General features: G+C 41.3%; 1 protein-coding gene across 1 annotated transcript in view; it reads right to left on the bottom strand.

Moving 5' to 3' along the window:
* The window catches only part of CEP85 (centrosomal protein 85), a 41,703-nt gene that overhangs the window by 14,402 nt on the left and 5,091 nt on the right, over positions 1 to 22,210 (bottom strand). The window contains exons 2-7 of the mRNA XM_068967831.1: positions 20,801 to 20,876; positions 17,868 to 18,020; positions 4,422 to 5,110; positions 3,451 to 3,584; positions 2,950 to 3,067; positions 1,483 to 1,668 (exon numbers count right to left, since the gene is read on the bottom strand). Of these exons, the coding sequence (XP_068823932.1) occupies positions 1,483 to 1,668; positions 2,950 to 3,067; positions 3,451 to 3,584; positions 4,422 to 5,110; positions 17,868 to 18,020; positions 20,801 to 20,855 (1,335 nt within the window). The 5' untranslated portion in view covers positions 20,856 to 20,876. The remainder of the gene's footprint in view (positions 1 to 1,482; positions 1,669 to 2,949; positions 3,068 to 3,450; positions 3,585 to 4,421; positions 5,111 to 17,867; positions 18,021 to 20,800; positions 20,877 to 22,210) is intronic.

The raw sequence follows: 22,210 nt of genomic DNA on the forward strand, positions 1-22,210 counted from the left end.
CTGGGTTTTCCCAAAAGGAGACTGGAGATTTATTCTTTGTGGAGAAATCAAATCAGAGAGAGCCCAGCTCAGGGGTATCAGTCATGGCAGAGAGAGACAGAGAATGAAGCACTGGGTTGAAAATAAGCATAAATAACAATCTATGTGTAGAACTATGAGACTTTAAATCTAATTTCCTTCTCAGTGTTGAGAACCCAAAGGCCAAAAGCATTCCTGTCCCCAGCCTCCCCACCAGGCAGCAGGCTGAAGATTCTTTTCTAGAGAAAGTGAGATGAGACATCAGATATTGACATTTAAGGGTTCCCAAGTGAAAAGGGAAGACCAAGTTTGATCATCCAATAGGGAAGCCCACCAGGCAACTTCCATGAACCCAGAGCTTCCATGCAATTTAAAAATACTATATTCTTAAATATGAGCACTCTTTCATTCAAGGATCATCAATCCTCTAACGTGAAAGACACAAAAACAAAATAAGACCTGAAAGAAACACTATAGCAGATGCAGATATCCCAAAAGACATAATCAATATCATCAGAGAAAAGATATTGCATTCATGAAACAAAACCAGCAAAAAAATGCATTAAGTAAGAGAATACTATTCAGAAATACAGACGTATATGTCAGGAGTAAGAAAAGAGTTGAGGACAGCTAATTCTGTAGAGTGGGGCTGATATTGATATTGATGTTGATATTTGATAACATGTTGGTTATCTAACTTAGCCACATGTATTTTGATTAAAAGTTTTTTTTTCTTTTTTTTTCAAACAAGCCTTTAAGTCCATGCTGTACTAATGGCACCAATATCACCTGATAAGATTGTCAGAAATGCAAAATCCCAGGGCTGCCTCCCCTTCCAAAACTACTGAATCTGGATCTGTATTTTCATCAAGATCTCCAAATTATTCTTAAACACATTAAAGTTTAAGAAGCATTTCTCTAGCTGACTTTGATGCAAGTGGTCCAGAGCTAAACATTATTAAACTGCTCCCCCAAGAATATCTATATTAGAGCAACCCGTGAACAGAACCAGAAGATTTAGCTCTTCTATGAAAATCAATCTCAACCTGAGGCGATTCTAAGAGCACTGGCAAAAATGTAAAAAAACTCCCCAAATAGCTGCATATGTGGGATTCATCACCTACTTTTTAGGTAGAAGTGAGAAGAAATCACGCTGAATGATGTACCACAGGTACATCTTGCAACAGGACCATCTGGTATGACTGGTTAGACTGGTTTTTCACCTAGGCCAGCTGGTTCCCCATCACAACCTGGGACAGTGAGAGATTATACACTGTCTGTGATAGTTTTGTGGAGATGAAGCAGATATGAAGGGTTCCATTTCAAACAAGCCAGTCCTGCATGAGAAGTCAATGTAGGGTGTTTCACCCAATTGTCTCCTCCAGGTTCCAAGAATAGTTTGGCAGGAAAGGGCTGACTGCCAATTCTTTTGTGAATTAGAAAGCTATCAGCTCCTTAGCTCACCCTTTCTTCCTGTTTCTTCCCTTCCTCCGAATGCTTCTGCAGTGCCACTCTGAGTGACTCTCTGATGAGCTGGACTTCAACTTCTGAAGCAGAGAGTTTCTTTTCAAGCTCGATCTTTTCTTTGCTCAAGGCTTCTGTCTTCTGTGCAAACTGTGCACGTAAGAAAGTGTTCTCTCGCTGCAATTCCTGCAGAAAGATTCGCAATATGTAACTGTTCCTTACCCTGAGAGTCCCATGTACTTTACTTATACCTAGCATACTTTGTGGTCGAATATCAATTTTCTCTAAGACTTTCTGCAAGCAGTGCTTCTCAAAGTGTGGTCCTAGGAATAACAGGGGCTTCCTTGATAGTTCAGTTGGTAAAGAATCCACCTGCATTGTGGGAGACCTGGGTTCAATCCCTGGGCTGGGAAGATCCCCTGAAGAAGGGAAAGGCTACTTACTCCAGTATTCTGGCCTGGGGAACTTCATGGACTGTATAGTCCATGGAGTCACAGAGTTGGAGACAACTGAGCGACTTTTACTTTCAGGACTAACAGCTTCAGCATTACCTGGGAACTTGTTAGAAATGCAAATTCTTAAGTTCAACTCCCAGACCCAGTGAATCAGAAATTCTGGGGACGGATCTTAATAATCTGTGTTTTAACAAGCCCTCCAGGTGATTCAGATGCACACTCCAATTTCAGAACCACGGCTTAAAGCAATATTCAAGGACCAGTCATGTAACAAAGGAATACAGGACAATATATCAGCAGACCTGGGCTCAAGGCCTGGTTCTCCTCCACTCATTCTTTACATGACTTAAGGTAAATTCTTCCTCCTTCTTGGGCCTCAATTTTCTCATCAGTAAATGAGAAGACTGAGATATATTTTATGTAATGGCCATTCTCACACTAACATTCTGATTCTCCAAGATGGAACATTATCTTAAGAAGCCCACTAGGTGGCAAAGCCAGTACAGTACTATAGTCTGTCTAATACTCATCACTCAAAAGCCCAAATTGCAGAAGAAGCTTGGCCAACATCTTTCAGAGCTCCTGACCTGAGTGAAGCATAGTTTTCCCTCAGTTGCTCCTACACATGGAAGAATAAAAATGGGAATGGCTCTACATCTCCGTGCTACCTCTGCTTCTCTCTTCATTTGGCCAGGGCCGGTAGATGAAGACTTCTCAGAACATCACTCAATTCTAGGACCTTACCATGAACCTCGCTCTGCCTTCCTTTTCTCCCAAGTATGTCCTGATATCAAGGCACCTGGACTTCCATTTGATTCCATCCTCAGGCCTTTTCTGCCCCCTCAAGAGCAGAACAGGAAATGCTTTATAATTAGAATGTTTACTTTCTGAGGGCAAGAATACCTTACTTCATTTGGTCCATTTTCTGTCTCCTGGATACCTACCAGTGCCAAGCACAGGGAAGATACTGAGTTATGACAAGCAGAGTGCCATCCTGGCTGCCAAGGCTTACCTGCAGCCTCAACAAGCAGACATCCCCAAAGGGGGCAGGACGGCCTAAAAGAGCACTGTGGACTTGCAGTTCACTCTCTCGCACCTTCTGTTCCAGCTGAGAGATATGTTTCCTCTGCCTGCGAAAGTCAGAACAGAATGAGGCCCAGGGTCCTGACACAAACCCACCTGTAATATGAGCCCCAACTTTCCTTAAATAGGTAAAAACCACACTTTGTAAACAAAGACCTTGGATTCTTGGGTAGTGCTGAAGGAAGAAATGCAAATGAGAAAACTGACTGAGGGAAAATGAAGAAAGATCAGCTGCAAAGACCCAGCTGCCTGGGTTTCCTCTAGGCATTCCCCACAGCCCCTGCAGAGACAGGCAACAAACCTATCACATTATTCACACACAGGACTAGGCTACTTATTATGAGGCAAAGCAGGGGTCTAAACAGAGGAGGATGCACTGCCCTTGGGGAGATGTCATCAGTGGGGGCCCTATGGCCCCTTGCCCCCTTACTTGTCAATAAGGAGCTCCTTTTCCTTCAGAAGGTGTTCATTACTGCTCAAGATGCTCATCCATTGTGCTGGGTCTAACGTGGGCAATGAAGGAGAAAAACCAGCAGGATGGTGGCAGACGGCTCCATTCTGAAGCTAGAAGACAAGCAGGCCCAGTGGGACTTAATGTTAACCTACAGGCACCTGAAAGCACCTACAAAGCGCCCAGCTGTGTCTGCAGTCAAGATTCACTTTGGCTCAGTTGGAGAAGGCCCACTGTTTATGAAATAATTTTAGCTCTGATGCATGACTGGAAAGAACCTGCCTAAGAGACTTCTGCCAACTGGACACTTCTTGCTCAGAAAGGCTCTAGTTTCTAAGAAAAGGTCAGTTTATCTTTCTTTATCTGGAACAAAAGCTAATCAGGAGCTAAGATGCCCTCACCAACCAGGAAAGGAGAATGTGTCCTGCTTCCTTTCTCCCCATTCTTAGTAAGTACAAGAACTTTCAAAAAACAAAACAAAACCAAAAAACAAACACAAAAGTAGTACAGTGGAAAGAATATGGGACTAAAAGATAGTTTTTGAACCCTAGAGCTCTGCCACTTAAACCAGCTCTGTGTCTCTGGACAGATTAGTTATTCTAAGAACCTGGTAAATTCCTACATTTACTTCATCAGAGTGCTGTAAGGATCAAGTAAGATTCTGTACGTTAAAGTACCTAGCCTAGTGACTGTTATGTAAGTACACACACATACAATCAGTGTTAGTGTCCTACTTCTGGGTTTCCCTTTGTAACCCTCTGCTTTGGAGAACCAATCTGGTGTTTAGAACCAACAGATTTGATGACATTCACAAGACTGCCTACCTATAAAAATCTTCCCTCCTTTTTACAAACACTTTCTTTGGAGTCAAAACTTATAAGGAAAAAAAACCTATATAGTTCTAAGATTAGCACAGAAACTGCAAAGTCCAAGGAAAGAAAGGCCTCTACCTGCATTTGCTCCATCTGTAAACGGATCAATTCCAGCTGCTGCCGACAAGTGCTGAGTTCACAAGATCGCCCGCGGGAATGCCAAGGGTCAGGATTTGGCTGCCACACCTGAGAAGGTAGAGGCTTGGAGAGCCCAGGAGCAGGCTGGAGTCCCAAAGGAAGAACCCCACTGCTGCCAGGGTGTGGTCCATTCCTCTCACATGCTGCCCCGCTGCCTGGTGCCTTCTTGGTCTCAGGCAACCCTTTGTATAGCTCCTTGTTTGTGTCGGTTCTTGGATTGTGGAAATAGACTCGGTAGTGGGGATCTGAATAAAGTGTCTCCAGCATTGCTGACTGATTGAGGGTAGACTCCATATTGGGAACATCAAACTTTCTCGCTGCTTCTTCTCTTTCATGGCCCACTGCTGGAAACCAGGACTGCTCAACTCCACTTTCTCCAGCAGCACCACAAAGATACATGAAATCTCTAGAAAGGCCTGGAGAACGTTTCATTGAATTGAGGTCTCCATTTCTTGTCATCCCCACACTTTCAGCCAACCCTGACAAAGGAAGTTTGGAAGAGGGTCCGGCAGCAGAATTTGGCTTGGCAGGAGAGGTCCCCAAAGTAGAAGGTATCACATGGGCTGTTGGAATGGTTACGTGGCTTTTGATGGGCTGGAAAGAAGGACTGCTACTTGAACTGCAAAAATCTGTGGAGAGAATAGTCTTCCGTAAGTCAAAATCGAAGCAGCAAGCTTTTTTTGAGTTTGGCTGCTATGCCAGACATTCTCTGCCTGAGAGCAGGCAGAGAGGGCACTGTCACAAGTATCAGGCAGAAAAACATAGCAGCCTAAATGGGAGATGTGTGTTCTAGGATCTCAAATGCCATTCCCAAGGCAAACCAAAGAAAGGTAACACTGGCTTCACTTTTAATTTATACTGTTCTTTGTATTTGAATAAAAAAAGTCCTGCCAGTCAACAAAGCTGAAAACTGAACTTAAGAAAAACATCACTTACTTAAGGGAACTGGATTAGGTCCTACTGTTCCAAGAGCTGGGCGACTCTAAGCTATAATCCAATCTAATAAAAATGTCTTTTCCAAGGGCTGGCGGAATCCTCTTTGATCTCCAAAAGCTCCACAGCAAAGGTGAACAATGAATCTAAACTATCCAAAGAATACGGCAAACTGGCTAGTGCTGCTTCGTGCCTGGGGAGGGGAGCGCCGCATCTGAATCAGGATTCTGCTCTCTCTCCCACACGCCAGACCTGACTGCCAGGATATGTCAAGTTATTCTTAGCAACTCTCAGGTTTCATTCTAGCACAGTGAGCACCCTCAACTGGTAAACACTGAAATCCTCTATTTTTTACTTTGCCTTTTATTTAGCCCCTTGTTTGTATATAACTGACTTTTCACTTTCCTTGAGACTGGATTTATGTTTCCTTTAGCTCCTGCCTAGTCTTGGGAGACAACTCTCTGATTGGCTCTGCTGCAGAAAGTTCACATTTTTACTGTTTCCAACTTTCAAGTGCCACTGTGAAGAGGACTACAAGGTCACAGAACTAACACAGGGCTGAGGGCTACAAGCAAAGTACAGGCAGGAATATGAGGAAACATACCTATTGCCTTCAGCAGGCAGGGAACCGAGTGAGGGGGACAAGGGATAGAAACGTCTTTCTTTCTCAGCTGTGTCCAAGATTCTTTCCAAACTAAGCAACATCTACTGTGGAGAAGAATAGATCTCCGATTTGTTTCATTTTCCATCAACCAACACAGAACATACTCAGCCAATGAGGACAGATACTAACCTTTTTCAGAATTAAATGGATATAGATCTGCTATCATCTTCGCATATGCATTTGTAAGCGTTCTTTAAAAACAAGCAAGCCAAATTATCCCTTATAACGTATGCAGAGTACCTAATTTCCTCTATTCAGATGATCGTGGGGATTTATAAAATACCATAGTAAAAACAAACAAGAAGCAAAACAACCAGTCATTTTTGATGGCATGCATCAGCTTCTCAGGACCAAGAAAGAAGGACATTTCAAGAGTCAAAGAACACCGTTTTTGATGTCCCAAAACTTAAATACATAATTAGTCAACAGGGTTAAGGTAGACTGGTGGTGATGAAGATTCTAAGACTAGAAAGCTCCCTCCTTGAAATCTTCCATAGTGACACCATAACATTCTCTCATCAAGGGTCCCCACTTTCCAAATATAATTATGGAAGAGAAGACAGCAAGATTTTGGTTATGAGGGCTGCTTCTATGCTGAACTTGGCAATACCTTCTTCCATTCTCTGCTCACGGCACCACTCTCTCACGACTCACCAAATTCAGTTTTGAGCCCATAATGCCCAAAGGAGTAATGCCAAAACATAAGTCAAGAAAAAAGGTACCAACTGCCCAAAATAATATTGTTTCTCTAATTTGCTGGTGAGTATGGTCCATCTATGGATGATGAAATGAGGTCTGTCAGCACTTGTGATTTATCTACTGTGTTTATCTATTTACATTAAGGAAACTGTGTGATTCTGAGAAAGTACTATAAAATGTCAAGATACATTAAAGTCTGGCTTCTGTTTAAGAGCCTTTTGAAACAAAACAGCAACATATTTCCATAAGTGTCACTATCTTCTATAATTTTCAAAGGCTATTCAAATTTAGCATATGAGATATGTGATTTTTTAATATGAGCTATTTCAAATCCTAAAAGATGATGCTATGAAAGTGCTGCACTCAATATGTCAGCATATATGGAAAACTCAGCAGTGGCCACAAAGGACTGGAAAAGGTCAGTTTCCATTCCAATCCAAAAGAAAGGCAATGCCAAAGAATGCTCAAACTGCCACACAACTGCACTCATCTCATGCGCTAGTAAACTGATGCTCAAAATTCTCCAAGCCAGGCTTCAGCAATACGTGAACCGTGAACTTCCAGATGTTCAAGCTGCTTTTAGAAAAGGCAGAGGGACCAGAGATCAAATTGCCAGCATCTGCTGGGTCATCAAAAAAGCAAGAAGAGTTCCAGGAAAACATCTATTTCTGCTTTATTGACTATGCCAAAGCCTTTGACTATGTGGATCACAATCAACTGTGGAAAATTCTGAAAGAGATGGAAATACCAGACCACCTGACCTGTCTCTTGAGAAACCTGTATGCAGGTCAGGAAGCAACAGTTAGAACTGGACATGGAAAAAAAAAAAAAAAAAAGAACTGGACATGGAACAACACACTGGTTCCAAATAGGAAAAGGAGTACGTCAAGGCTGTATATTGTCCCCCTGCTTATTTAACTTATATGCAGACTACATCATGAGAAATGCAGGGCTGGAGGAAGCACAAGCTGGAATCAAGATTGCCAGGAGAAATATCAATAACCTCAGATATGCAGATGACACCACCCTTATGGCAGAAAGTGGAGAAAAAAGTTAAAGGGGAGAGTGAAGAAGTTGGCTTAAAGCACAACATTCAGAAAACTAAGATCATGGCATCCATTCCCATCAGTTCAGTTCAAACACTCAGAGTGTCCAACTCTTTGCAACCTCATGAATCGCAGCACTTCAGGCCTCCCTGTCCATCACCAACTCCAGAGTTTATCCAAACCCATGTCCGTCGGGTCGATGATGCCATCCAGCCATCTCAACCTCTGTCGTCCCCTTCTGCTCCTGCCCCCAATCCCTCCCAGCATCAGGGTCTTTTCCTATGAGTTGACTCTTCGCATGAGGTGGCCAAAGTACTGGAGTCTCAGTTTCAGCATCAATCTTTCCAATGAACATCCAGGACTGATCTACTTTAGGACGGACCAGCTGGGTATCCTTGCAGTCCAAGGGACTCTCAAGAGTCTTCGCCAACACCACAGTTCAAAAGCATCAATTCTTCGGCGCTCAGCTTTCTTCACAGTCCAACTCTCACATCCATACATGACCACTGGAAAAACCATAGCCTTGACTAGACGGACCTTTATTGGCAAAGTAATGTCTCTGCTTTTCAATATGCTATCTAGGTTAGTCATAACTTCCTCCCAAGGAGTAAGCGTCTCTTAATTTCATGGCTGCAGTCACCATCTGCAGTGATTTTGGAGACCAAAAAAATAAAGTTTGACACTGTTTCCACTGTTTCCCCATCTATTTCCCATGAAGTGATGGGACCAGATGCCATGATCTTCGTTTTCTGAATGTTGAGCTTTAAGCCAACTTTTTCACTCTCCTCTTTCACTTTCATCAAGAGGCTTCTTAGTTCCCCTTCACTTTCTGCCATAAGGGTGGTGTCATCTGCATATCTGAGGTTATTGATATTTCTCCCAGCAATCTTGATTCCAGCTTGTGCTTCTTCCAGCCCACTGTTTCTCATGATGTAGTCTGCATATAAGTTAAATAAGCAGAGTGACAATATGCAGCCTTGACATACTCCTTTTCCTATTTGGAACCAGTCTGTTGTTCCATGTCCAGTTCAAACTGTTGCTTCCTGACCTGCATACAGGTTTCTCAAGAGGCAGGTCAGGTGGTCTGGTATTTCCATCTCTTTCAGAATTTTCCACAGTTGATTGTGATCCACACAAAGGCTTTGGCATAGTCAATAAAGCAGAAATAGATGTTTTCCTGGAACTCTCTTGCTTTTTCCATGATCCAGCAGATGTTGGCAATTTGATCTCTGGTCCCTCTGCCTTTTCTAAAAGCAGCTTGAACATCTGGAAGTTCACGGTTCACGTATTGCTGAAGCCTGGCTTGGAGAATTTTGAGCATCAGTTTACTAGCGTGTGAGATGAGTGCAGTTGTGCGGTAGTTTGAGCATTCTTTGGCATTGCCTTTCTTTTGGATTGGAATGGAAACTGACCTTTTCCAGTCCTGTGGCCACTGCTGAGTTTTCCAAATTTGCTGGCATATTATATGAGTGCAGCACTTTCACAGCATCATCTTTTAGGATTTGAAATAGCTCAACTGGGATTCCATCACCTCCACTAGCTTTGTTCATAGTGATCCTTCCTAAGGCCCACTTGACTTCACATTCCAGGATGTCTGGCTCTAGGTGAGTGATCACACCATCATGATTAACTGGGTCATGAAGATCTTTTTTTGTACAGTTCTTCTGTGTATTCTTGCCACCTCTTCTTAATATCTTCTGCTTCTGTTAGCTCCATACTATTTCTGTCCTTTATCGAGCCCATCCTTGCATGAAATGTTCCCTTGGTATCTCTAATTTTTTTGAAGAGATCGCTAGTCTTTCCCATTCTGTTGTTTTTCTCTATTTCCTTGCATTGATTGCTGATGAAGGCTTTCTTATCTCTCCATGCTATTCTTTGGAAATCTGTTTTCAAACGGGTATATCTTTCCTTTTCTCCTTGGCTTTTTGCTTCTCTTCTTTTCATAGCTATTTGTAAGGCCTCCTTAGACAGCCATTTTGCTTTTTTGCATTTCTTTTCCATGGGGATGGTCTTGATCCCTGTCTCCTATACAATGTCATGAACTTCCATCCATAGTTCGTCAGGCACTCTGTCTGTCAGATCTAGACCCTTAAATCTATTTCTCACTTCTACTGCATAATCATAAGGGATTTGATTTAGGTCATACCTGAATGGTAATGGTGTTGCCTACATTCTTCAATCTAAGTCTGAATTTGGCATTAAGGAGTTCATGATCTGAACTACAATCAGCTCCAGTCTTATTTTTGCTGACTGTATAGAGCTTCTCCATCTTTGGGTGCAAAGAATATAATCAATCTGATTTCAGTGTTGACCATCTGGTGATGTCCATGTGTAGAGTCTTCTCTTGTGTTGTTGGAAGAGGGTGTTTGCTATGACCAGTGCGTTCTCTTGACAAAACTCTATTAGCCTTTGCCTTGCTTTATTCCATACTGCAAGGCCAAATCTGCCCGTTATTCCAGGTGTTTCTAGACTTCCTACTTTTGCATTCCAGTCCCCTATAATGGAAAGGACATCTTTTTTGGGTGTTAGTTCGAAAAGGTCTTGTAGGTCTTCATAGAACTGTTCAACTTCAGCTTCTTCAGAGTTACTGGTTGGGGCATAGGCTTGGATTACCATGATATTGAATGATTTGACTTGGAAACAAACAGAGATCATTCTGTCGTTTTTGAGATTGCATCCAAGTACTGCATTTCGGACTCTTCTGATAACCATGATGGCTACTCCATTTCTTCTAAGGGATTCCTGCCCACAGCAGTAGATATAATAGTCATCTGAGTTAAATTCATCCATTCCAATCCATTTTAGTTCACTGATTCCTAAAATGTCAACGTTCACTCTTGCCATCTCCTGTTGAACGGTTCTATGAAGACCTACAAGACCTTTTCGAACTAACACCCAAAAAAGATGTCCTTTTCATTACAGGGGACTGGAATGCAAAAGTAGGAAGTCAAGAAACACCTGGAGTAATGGGCAAATTTGGCCTTGGAATAGGGAATGAAGCAGGGCAAAGGCTAATAGTTTTGCCAAGAGCACACACTGGTCATAGCAAACACCCCTCTTCCAACAACACAAGAGAAGACTCTACACATGGACATCACCAGATGGACAACACCCAAATCAGACTGATTATATTCTTTGCACCCAAAGATGGAGAAGCTCTATACAATCAGCAAAAACAAGAACAGGAGCTGACTGTGGCTCAGATCATGAACTCCTTATTGCCAAATTCAGACTTAAATTGAAGAAAGTAGGGAAAACCACTAGACCATTCAGGTATGACCTAAATCAAATCCCTTATGATTATACAGTAGAAGTGAGAAACAGATTTAAGGGACTAGATCTATTGGAGGGCCTGATGAACTATGGACAGAAGTTCGTGACATTGTACAGGAGACAGGGATCAAGACCATCCTCAATGAAAAGAAATGCAGAAAAGCAAAATGGCTGTCTGGGGAGGCCTTACAAATAGCTGTGAAAAGAGAAACAAAAAGCAAAGGAGAAAATGAAAGATATAAGCATCTGAATGCAGAGTTCCAAAGAATAGCAAGGAAAGATAAGAAAGCCTTCCTCAGCGATCAATGCAAAAAAATAGAGAAAAAGAACAGAATGGGAAAAACTAGAGATCTCTTCAAGAAAATAAGAGATAACAAGGGAACATTTCTGGAGAAGGCAATGGCAACCCACTCCAGTACTGTTGCCTGGAAAATCCCATGGACGGGGACCCTGGTAGGCTGCAGTCCATGGAGTCGAGAAGAGTTGGACATGACTGAACGACTTCACTTTCACTTTTCACTTTCATGCATTGGAGAAGGAAATGGCAGCCCACTCCCGTGTTCTTGCCTGCAGAATCCCAGGGATGGCGGAGCCTGGTGGGCTGCCGTCTATGAGGTTGCACAGAGTCGGACACGACTGAAGCGACTTAGCAGTAGCAGCAGCAAGGGAACATTTCATGCAAAGATGGGCTCGATAAAGGACAGAAATGGCATGGAGCTAACAGAAGCAGAAGATATTAAGAGGTGGCTCTTCTTAATGAAATAATTGTACAAAAAAGATCTTCACGACCAAGATAACCACAATAGTGTGATCACTCACCTAGAGCCAGACATCCTGGAATGTGAAGTCAAGTGGGCCTTAGAAGGCATCACTATGAACAAAGCTAGTGGAGGTGATGGAATCCCGGTTGAGCTATTTCAAATCCTGAAAGATGATGCTGTGAAAGTGCTGCACTCAATATGCCAGCAAATTTGGAAAACTCAGCAGTGGCCACAGGACTGGAAAAGGTCAGTTTCCATTCCAATCCAAAAGAAAGGCAACGCCAAAGAATGCTCAAACTACCGCACAACTGCACTCATCTCACACGCTAGTAAACTGATGCTCAAAATTCTCCAAGCCAGGCTTCAGCAATACGTGAACCGTGAACTTCCAGATGTTCAAGCTGCTTTTAGAAAAGGCAGAGGGACCAGAGATCAAATTGCCAACATCTGCTGGATCATGGAAAAAGCAAGAGAGTTCCAGAAAAACATCTACTTCTGCTTTATTGACTATGCCAAAGCCTTTGACTATGTGGATCACAATCAACTGTGGAAAATTCTGAAAGAGATGGAAATACCAGACCACCTGACCTGCCCCTTGAGAAACCTGTATGCAGGTCAGGAAGCAACAGTTAGAACTGGACATGGAACAACAGACTGGTTCCAAATAGGAAAAGGAGTATGTCAAGGCTGCATATTGTCACTCTGCTTATTTAACTTCTATGCAGAGTACATCATGAGAAACAGTGGGCTGGAAGAAGCACAAGCTGGAATCAAGATTGCTGGGAGAAATATCAATAACCTCAGATATGCAGATGACACCACCCTTATGGCAGAAAGTGAAGAGGAACTAAGAAGCCTCTTGATGAAAGTGAAAGAGGAGAGTGAAAAAGTTGGCTTAAAGCTCAACATTCAGAAAACGAAGATCATGGCATCTGGTCCCATCACTTCATGGGAAATAGATGGGGAAACAGTGGAAACAGTGTCAGACTTTATTTTTTTGGTCTCCAAAATCACCGCAGACGGTGACTGCAGCCATGAAGTTAAAAGACCCTTACTCCTTGGGAGGAAAGTTATGACCAACCTAGATAGCATATTGAAAAGCAGAGACATTACTTTGCCAATAAAGGTCCGTCTAGTCAAGGCTATGGTTTTTCCAGTGGTCATGTATGGATGTGAGAGTTGGACTGTGAAGAAAGCTGAGCGCCGAAGAATTGATGCTTTTGAACTGTGGTGCTGCAGAAGATTCTTGAGAGTCCCTTGGACTGCAAGGAGATCGAACTGGTCCATTCTGAAGGAGATCAGTCCTGGGTGTTCATTGGAAGGACTGATGCTGAAGCTGAAACTTCAATTCTTTGGCCACCTCATGCGAAGAGTTGACTCACTGGAAAAGACCCTGATGCTGGGAGGGATTGGGGGCAGGAGCAGAAGGGGACGACAGAGGTTGAGATGGCTGGATGGCATTACCGACTCGATGGACATGAGTTTGAGTGAACTCCGGGAGTTGGTGATGGACAGGGAGGCCTGGAGTGCTGTCATTCATGGGATCGCAGTGTCAGACATGACTGAGCGGCTGAACTGAACAATTCACCAAATCATTGGGTTTTTGCCACTTCAAGGATATATCTCTAAATCTCTCCTTTCCTCAAACATACTCCTTGCCCCTCAACTCCCACCCCTCACCAAAAGCAATTCATTCTTTTTAGCAACCGTCCTTTCTTGGTAAGGGGTAGACTTAGCTACTGCTAAATTTTGGTCTCTTCTCCTATATCCCTTACTGGTTTATGAAGTACGGTAGTCCGAAATAAGCCAGTGATGATTTCAGTCTTTATCAAAAAACTGAAAGACTTCTGAGCTCTCAAGTATCTACCTCTATCTTGTCCCTTGAGAATCTTCAAGGTAAAACACCTTAGTGAAGGGTAGAATCAAAAACCTAAATGGGGAATTCCCTGGCAGTTCAATGGTTAGGACTCCAGGCTTCCACTGCAGAGGCCTGGGTTCAGTCCTGGGTTGGGGAACTAAGATCCCACAAGTTGCACAGAACCACCAGGAAAAGCAAAATGAAACAAAAAACCCTAAATGTCCATCAGCAGATGCACGAATAACAATGTGGTACATATATTCAATGGAATATTACTTAACCATAAAAAAGAAAAGAAAGAAAAATGAAATAATGCCACTTGCAGTAACATGAATGGACCTAGAGATTATCATACTAAGTTAGACAAAGACAAATATCATATGATATCACTTACATGTGGAGCCTAGAAAAATGATACGAATAAACTTATTTACAAACAGAAAATAGATTCACAGACTTAAGAGAATGAATTTATGGTTACCAAACAGGAAAGGTGAAGGGGAGGGAAAAATTAAGATTTGGGGATTAATATACTATTGTAATCAACAGGACCTACTGTATAGCACAGGGATCTCTACTCAATATTTTATAATAATCTAAATGGGAAATGAATATGAAAAAGAATAGATATATGTGTATATGTAACTGAATTACTTTGCCATACACCTAAAATTAACACAACATTGTAAATCAGCTGCACTCCATTACAAAATAAATAAATTTTTAAATAGAAAAAAAGAACACCTAATGAACTATATTTTATACCAGTCACAAATGTGGTTGTCAACTGGGCTCCAAATAAACCAAGACATAATCATGAACAAAATGAGCAAAAAATAAAATTAAGACCACAGTATATAACGTGGCAGAAAAGAAACCTTAGATCCTTTTAAAAGAAACTTCTAGACCAATGGCTTTGGCCACCATGTCAAGACTACTATAATTTTAAAAAAGAACACGTGACTGGCAATTCCCTGGTGGTCCAGTGGTAAAGAGCCTGAGCTTTCACCTCTGGGGACCCAAGTTTGATCTCTGGTTGGGTAACTGAGATAAGTTGTGGTAACAAGCCACACACTCAGTCAAAAAAATTAAAAATAAAAATGCACTAAGAAGGAAATATAAATATATATTTCCCCAAAGATATAAAAAGCATGCAGAGTTGCACGCAATCTGTGTAACAATTTGACTGGATGAAATGCAGCCAGTCAATTAAACAGGGGGAAAAATCTAGAAAACTGTTTGATTTTTAAAAGCTCAATTATTTAGTCAAAATGAAAAAGATCCTATGACTGCCCATGTAGACAAAACCTTAACAAGTCCTAAGTACACTGACAGTAACACTTTTGATTACACAAGTGATAGAAAGAATACTACAGGTGGGAGACCTGAATCTGATAATTAGCTGTGTGACATTAGGCAAGCTACGTAACCCTGTGTGGAATTTTTGTTACTCATTTGCAAAAATGAACTGGATTAAATGATTTTTAAAGTTCTGTCTATTAAAATCTATTATTCCATTTACTCAGTATTTACTGACACTGTGCCCATATACACATAGCTATCAAATCAAATGCCAGGTGCCCAGGAGGCAGTACTAGTATTTTATTCTTCAAAATAGATTTTTTCCCAAACATTTTTTCTTAAAAAAAAAAAACAAAAAAAAACAGCTTCACTGAGATATAGTTCACATACCATACAATTTTCACCCACTTGAAACACACAATTCAATGTTTTTTTAGTATATTCACAGAATTATGTGACCATCACTACAATCAAGTTTAGAACATTTCCATCATCCCCAAAGAAAACTTTTTACCCTCTAGTGGTCATGCTGCATTTACTCTAACTTCATAGCCTTAGGCAACCACTAAATCTCCTGTCTGTCTCTATATAAATTGGCCTATTTTGGACACTTACAAATGGAATCATATAATATGTGGTCTTTTGTATCTGGCTTTTTTCACTCAGTATGGATTTTTTAAAGTTCATCCGGTTTGTGGAGTGTATTCATACTTCATTTCTTTTTATTGCTCCACTGCTACTGCTAAGTCGCTTTAGTCGTGTCCGACTCTGTGCGACCCCATGGACGGCAGCCCACTAGGCTCCTGTCTCTGGGATTCTCCAGGCAAGAATACTGGAGTGGTGTGCCATTGCCTTCTCCAATGTATGAAAGTGAAAAGCAAAAGTGAAGTCGCTCAGTTGTGCCAACTCTCAGCGACCCCATGGACTGCAGCCTACCAGGCTCCTCCGTCCATGGGGCTTTCCAGGCAAGAGTACTGGAGTGGGGTGCCATTCCCTTCTCCATTATTGCTCCACAGTATTCCATAATATGGATATACAACATTTTATTCATCTATTTGTTAACTGATACATTGGGTTGTTTCCATTTTTTGGTTATTATTATTAACCAACGCTGCTATGAATATTTGTGTACAAGTTGCTGTGTGGATGTATGTTTTCATCTTCTCTTGAGTATATACACCCCAGGAGTAGATTTGCTGAGCCATGATGCAACTCTATGTTTAATCTTTTAAGGACCTGCCAAACAGCTTTCCAAAGCAGCTGCAACATTTTACATTCCCACCAGCAATAGACAGGCTCCAGTTTCTCTACATTCCCACCAACACTTACTATCTTTTTGATTATAGCCATCCAAGTGGGTGTGACATCTGATAAAGTACCAAAGTAATTCATTGTGACTTTAATCAGCTCACTTAATCACTTTGAAATTCAGCTTTCTCATTTGTACACCGGAAATAAAATATCTCTTGGGACTTCCCTGTTGATTCAGTGATTAAGACTCCATGCTCCCATTGCAGGGGGCCAGGGGTTTGTTCCCTGCTCAAGGAACTAGATCTCATATGTCACAACTAAAGATCTCAAGTTCCAAAACTAAGACCCAGCGCTTAAAAAAAAAAATGCATAGAGTTCTTAACAGTATTAATGAAAAAAAATTTAGCGCAGTATTCATCATAAAGTATTTGATAAATAGTAGTTAATTATTATCACTAGATTTTCTGTCCTCCTAGGAACCCACCATCTAAATGAAAAGGAAAAAAAAAAAAACTCTTGTAAAGTACAACCTTACAACTTTTTGCTGTTTTTTCTTTTTAATTTTTCATTGGGATATATTATTTACAAAGCAGCCTAATAGCTATTACTTAAGTGCAAAAACAAGCGGCAGAAAAAATAAAGTATAAGATTGCAAAAAGGAAGATCAGTAATGGGAGAGAGAGATGTGAAAAGTTTGGTCAAGACACTTCAGTAAATCATGAAAAATAAGATCAACATAGCTGAGAGGGGCAAGAGATGAGAATAGCACAAATGGGTCCAGATTAAAGAAGGAAAGAGCTCAGGTATCAAAAAAAAAAAAATAGTTCTGTGCTTTCTGTGCTTTCATAGCATAGTTAAGACAACATACCTGAGGACAGTAAGAAATATGTCTGGGGCTTCCCTGGTGGCTCAGTGGTAAAGAATCCACCTGCCAATGCAGGGGACAAGGATTCAATCCCTGGTCCAGGAAGATTCCACATGCCACTGAGCAACTAAGCCCATGTGCCCACAACTACTGAGTTTGTGCTCTAGAGCCCTGGAGCCGCAACTACTGAGCCCACATGCTGCAACTAGTGAAGCTGGCATACCCTAGGGCCCATGCTCTCCAACAAGAGAAGATACTGCAATGAGAAGCCAGTGTACCACAACTAGAGAGTAAGTCCTGCTCTCCACAACTAGAAAAAAGCCCATGCAGCAACAAAGACCTAGCACAGCCAAAAATAAATAAACAAAATTTCTTAAAAAACATGTGAATGGGACAGGGACAGATGACAGAATTGAAGACTCTGACCTTTATCCTCCAAGTAACATAAATAGTTGAGGATTTGCAGGAAAGGGAAACTATGAAATCAGGATTTAAGATTAATCTGGCAGGAGAGGGAAAGACCTGATGCCAAGAAACCTATTAGGAAATTGTTCAGGCAGGACAAACAGCAGAAGTTGAGAGGAAGGGACCAGTTGTGACGAGCATAGCATAGGAAGAATCAAGCAGACTCTGAGTAAATTGACTCATGAATATTCTGGAAATGACAATACACCTGAAATACAATTTGAAAACGACAATATATTTTGGTAATCAAATCATGAATTCAAACTTACCCTCTGCGATGTCCGAGCACGATGTGCCAATGGCTGTGTCCCCACTATCGGCTACACTTGAACAACGACTGAAGCGGCTCCGAAAGGCCTCTGAGATAACTGGGGTCTGCCATTCAGTCCCCAGGGAACTGCCCTTCTGAATCACGCTGGAACCTGAAACAACCAGCATTTCCCACTGTTAATGTAAATCAGCTCGTGTAATTCCACAAAACTTTTTTAAAAAAAATCACTTAAACCTGTGAGAGAATAGCCATACCTCACCCTTTTCTTCCTCCTGTGCCTATTTCAGCTACTCTGAATTAGTTAACTTTATTTCTTTTAATGATTTTTTTAAAATTAGGCATTCATCCATTCATTCACGGCTGCACTGGGTCTCTTTGTAGCACAGGGACTCTTCATTGCTGCAGGTGGGCTTTCTCTAGTTGTGGCGAGTAGGGGCTACTCTCTAGTTGTGCTACTGGGCTTCTCCTTGCAGTGGGTTCTCTTGTCTCAGAGCACGGGCTCTAGACACTCGGGCTCAGCAGTTGTGGCACACAGGTTCAGTTGCCCCAAGGCATGTGGAATCTCAGTTCCCAAACTAGGGATCGAACCCATGTTCCCTGTATTGTAAGGCAGATTCTCAACCAATGAACCACCAGGAAAGTCCCTGAATTAGTTAAACCTAAATGGAAATAGCTTAAGAGATGAGAATGTTCAAAGACACAAAAAAAGACCTACCAAGGATCCAGGAGTACTGAGACAATTAACAGTGGCTCCATTCTTTGAAATCTAGAAGCCACGGCACTTTACAGACATGGTCTCATCTACCTACTTAGTGAAAAGTATTTTAACCCCTATTTTACAGAGGATACAGCTGAGATTTGAACCCATGTTATTCTGATTCCAGTACCCACATTTTTCCCTCTTGCAGGGTTTCTCAACAGGTGCTCTTGGCATTCTGGGTCTGACAATTCTTCAATGTATACTCTACCTACTACAGGATGATTAAGCATCCCTAGTCCTTCCCCATTCCCTAAATGCCAGTAACAGACCTCACTCCATCCCACCATCACTGTGAAACCTGAAAATACCCCCATATGTTTCTAAATGCTCTACAGGGTAACATGCAATCCAGTATCTTTTGAAAATCACCACTTGGGAATGAATCAGGGTATCCTTCTGGGCAGAGTGAATCTATATCAAGCCAAGTCTTACAAGTTAATCTGAAGGGTTCTGGGGGGCAATGCAGAGGAACTACTAAAATTTCTGAGCAGATAAGATGAAACAAAGGTCCGTCTAGTGAAGGCTATGGTTTTTCCTGTGGTCATGTATGGATGCGAGAGTTTAAGAAAGCTGAGTACCGAAGAATTGATGCTTTTGAACTGTGGTGTTGGAGAAGACTCTTGAGAGTCCCTTGGACTGCAAGGAGATCCAACCAGTCCATTCTAAAGAAGATCAGCCCTGGGTAATCTTTGGAAGGAATGATGCTAAAGCTGAAACTCCAATACTTTGGCCACCTCATGCGAAGAGTTGACTCATTGGAAAAGACTCTGATGCTGGGAGGGATTGGGGGCAGGAGAAAAAGGGGACGAGAGAGGATGAGATGGCTGGATGGCATCACCGACTCGATGGACGTGAGTCTGGGTGAACTCTGGGAGTTGGTGATGGACAGGGAGGCCTGGCGTGCTGCAATTCATGGGGTTGCAAAGAGTCGGACACGACTGAGCAACTGAATTGAACTGAACTGAACTGAACTGAAGATGAAACAAGACTGATGAAATTTATCTGACTTTGTCAGCTTGCTGTTTGAGGCCTGGTAGATAGGAATTGTTTAATACTTGATTTATGAACATATTACCAAAAAGTTAAATTCAAATTATTTTTTAAAATCACTACAGTTTCCCCAAGAAACTGTACATTTAGTCCTAAGACAGTGCATAGCAGATGTTCAATAAATATTTGCTGAATGACTCTTGAATTTTTTCGAAGTGCTTACTATATGCAAGGCCATATGCCTAGAAGAAAATAACATACCTGTCAAAATGTCTGTTATAAGGCACTGTAAGATTTTTAAAGTTAAAGAAAACATATCATTAGTTCCATAAATGTTTTCTTTCTTCAAAAATGTCCCAGAATGCAAAAGTTATTTTTCTAAAATGGTACTTCCTATTTGAATGTACCATATCTACTTAAATGTTGCCTATTGAGTGTGTATGACTGTAGCCTTCCAGGCTCCTCTGCCCATGGAATTTTCCAGGCAAGAAGACTGAAGTGGGTAGCCTTTTTCCCTTCTCCAGGGAATCTTCCCAACCCAGGTATGGAATCCAGGTCTCCCACATTGCAGGTGGATTCTTCACCAGCTGAGCAACATGGGAAGCCCTTCACTTAATGTTGTCTATTGAGTGTGTATATATATTTACATGTTTTAATATATATATAAAATATACATATATACTTTTAACATAATAACTTAGGATATCAACTGAGCTTTCAAAATCCTTTAAATCCATTCTAGAGATAAATTTCTGAGTTTCTAGTGACAACACAAGTGAGACTGCTGGCATCCAAGAAGAATTCCAATCTTTGTGGGCTAGCAGATGACTGACCCACCCACAGGACTACAAAGACAACATAGACCACAGTAATTTATGCCGTGTTTTTCTGATTTCGAATGGAACTATGTTCCAAAGTCGTTTTTGTTCCAATCCTTTATATGCCCCCCTCAATAATCAATCACGTGGTCTTGTTGGAAGTCATGTAGCACGAGAGATAAACAGTTGTTCTCTCAGAGAGATCTATTTTTCTAGTCAATGTAGCCCCATGTCATTTTTGTTCTTTTGGTACCAGCATTTCAGTGAATGCTTGTCTGTTTAGTATTTCCTTTTAAGGAAATTTCTGCTATAAAATAATAGACGAATGGTCAGAATTTAATCCAGAAAACTTTGACTACTCACCTGGTGAGGTGGCATGAGAGATCCTCTCACTTGGGTATTTCTCCTGCATGGCCATGAACACAGTTACTTGAGCCAGCTGTAAAATGAAGGAAGCAGTCAGATCTCTCCATTATCTTTTAATTCCCTGTAATTCATTCCCATTCAGCTGAAACTGCCAAATGCATACAAAGTATTCAAGTATTCTTCTACATGTTTTACTCCTAAGGATATTTTTAAAGCAACTCCCAATATTTCACTCTAGTTCTCCCAAAGCAAGAAGAAAAAACCTAGAACCAAACAGAGATTCCCAATACTGATCCTATAAGGTCTAGAACCCTTCTGATTATTGCAAAAATTAAAAATAATATTATTTTAATTTAAAAGCTGCCAAAGATATTCTTACCCACTGGAACAGGAAGAAGAGTGAGGTAGGAAAAAAACTAAGTAACCAAAACAACAGCAAAGTACTATAGCTTCAATCCTGATGAACATAAAATGAATTCCCCGATTCTTCCAGTAATGAAAGTTAGTCATATGATGTACAATGATGGACAGAATTCTTGGTCAAAAGCTGGGAACTCCAATCCTCAGGTGGGAACATGAGATTTTCTTCTCATTTCCCCATTACTTAAATAAAACATTTATATTTATTCTAATGGTAGGATCTAAGAATTCAGTATAAGTCTGATTGCTAGTTGTATAAACAAAAGCTTTAATAAGCTGTAACTAATAATATCAAATAATATCTTATGTATGTATAGTACTTGAGAGGCAGCACAGAGTAAGGAAGAGAAGTGGCTCAGAGCACTGACTCTCAATCAGACAGTTCAGGTTTGAAGTTGGACATGAGCAAACGCATTGGAATAGACCCTGATGCTGGGAAAGACTAAGGATGGGAGGAGAAGGGGGTAACAGAGGATGACATAGCTGGATGGCAACATCAACTCAATGGATATGGGTTGGAGCAGGCTCTAAGAGACAGTCAAGGAGAGGGAAGCCTGGCATGCTATAGTCCATGGGGTCACAAAGAGTTGGACGCAACTGAACAACACATGAGCAATGTATGAGCTGTGTAATCTTGAGCAAATTTCTTAATATCTTTGTGCCTCAGCTCCTTCCTATAAAAATGAGGATAAAAACAGGACCTAATTTGTTCTTAGTTAGGATTAACTTACAATGGTGTCTGACACATATTAAGTGCTTTATTAATGCTTTTATTATACTTGGCATATTAACATTTTATGTTAATAAAAAGTGAAAGAGTACAATTCCTGGAAGATAAATTATAAATTTAGAAACTTTGAATTTATAAGAGCCCATGGGGCTTCCCTGATAGCTCAGTTGGTGAAGAATCTGCCTGCAATACAGGAGACCATGATTCGATTTCTGGGTCAGGAAGATCCCCTGGAGAAGGGATAGGCTACCCACTCC

This window comes from Capricornis sumatraensis, chromosome 3, assembly GCF_032405125.1.
Source record: "Capricornis sumatraensis isolate serow.1 chromosome 3, serow.2, whole genome shotgun sequence".
Lineage (NCBI taxonomy): Eukaryota > Metazoa > Chordata > Mammalia > Artiodactyla > Bovidae > Capricornis > Capricornis sumatraensis.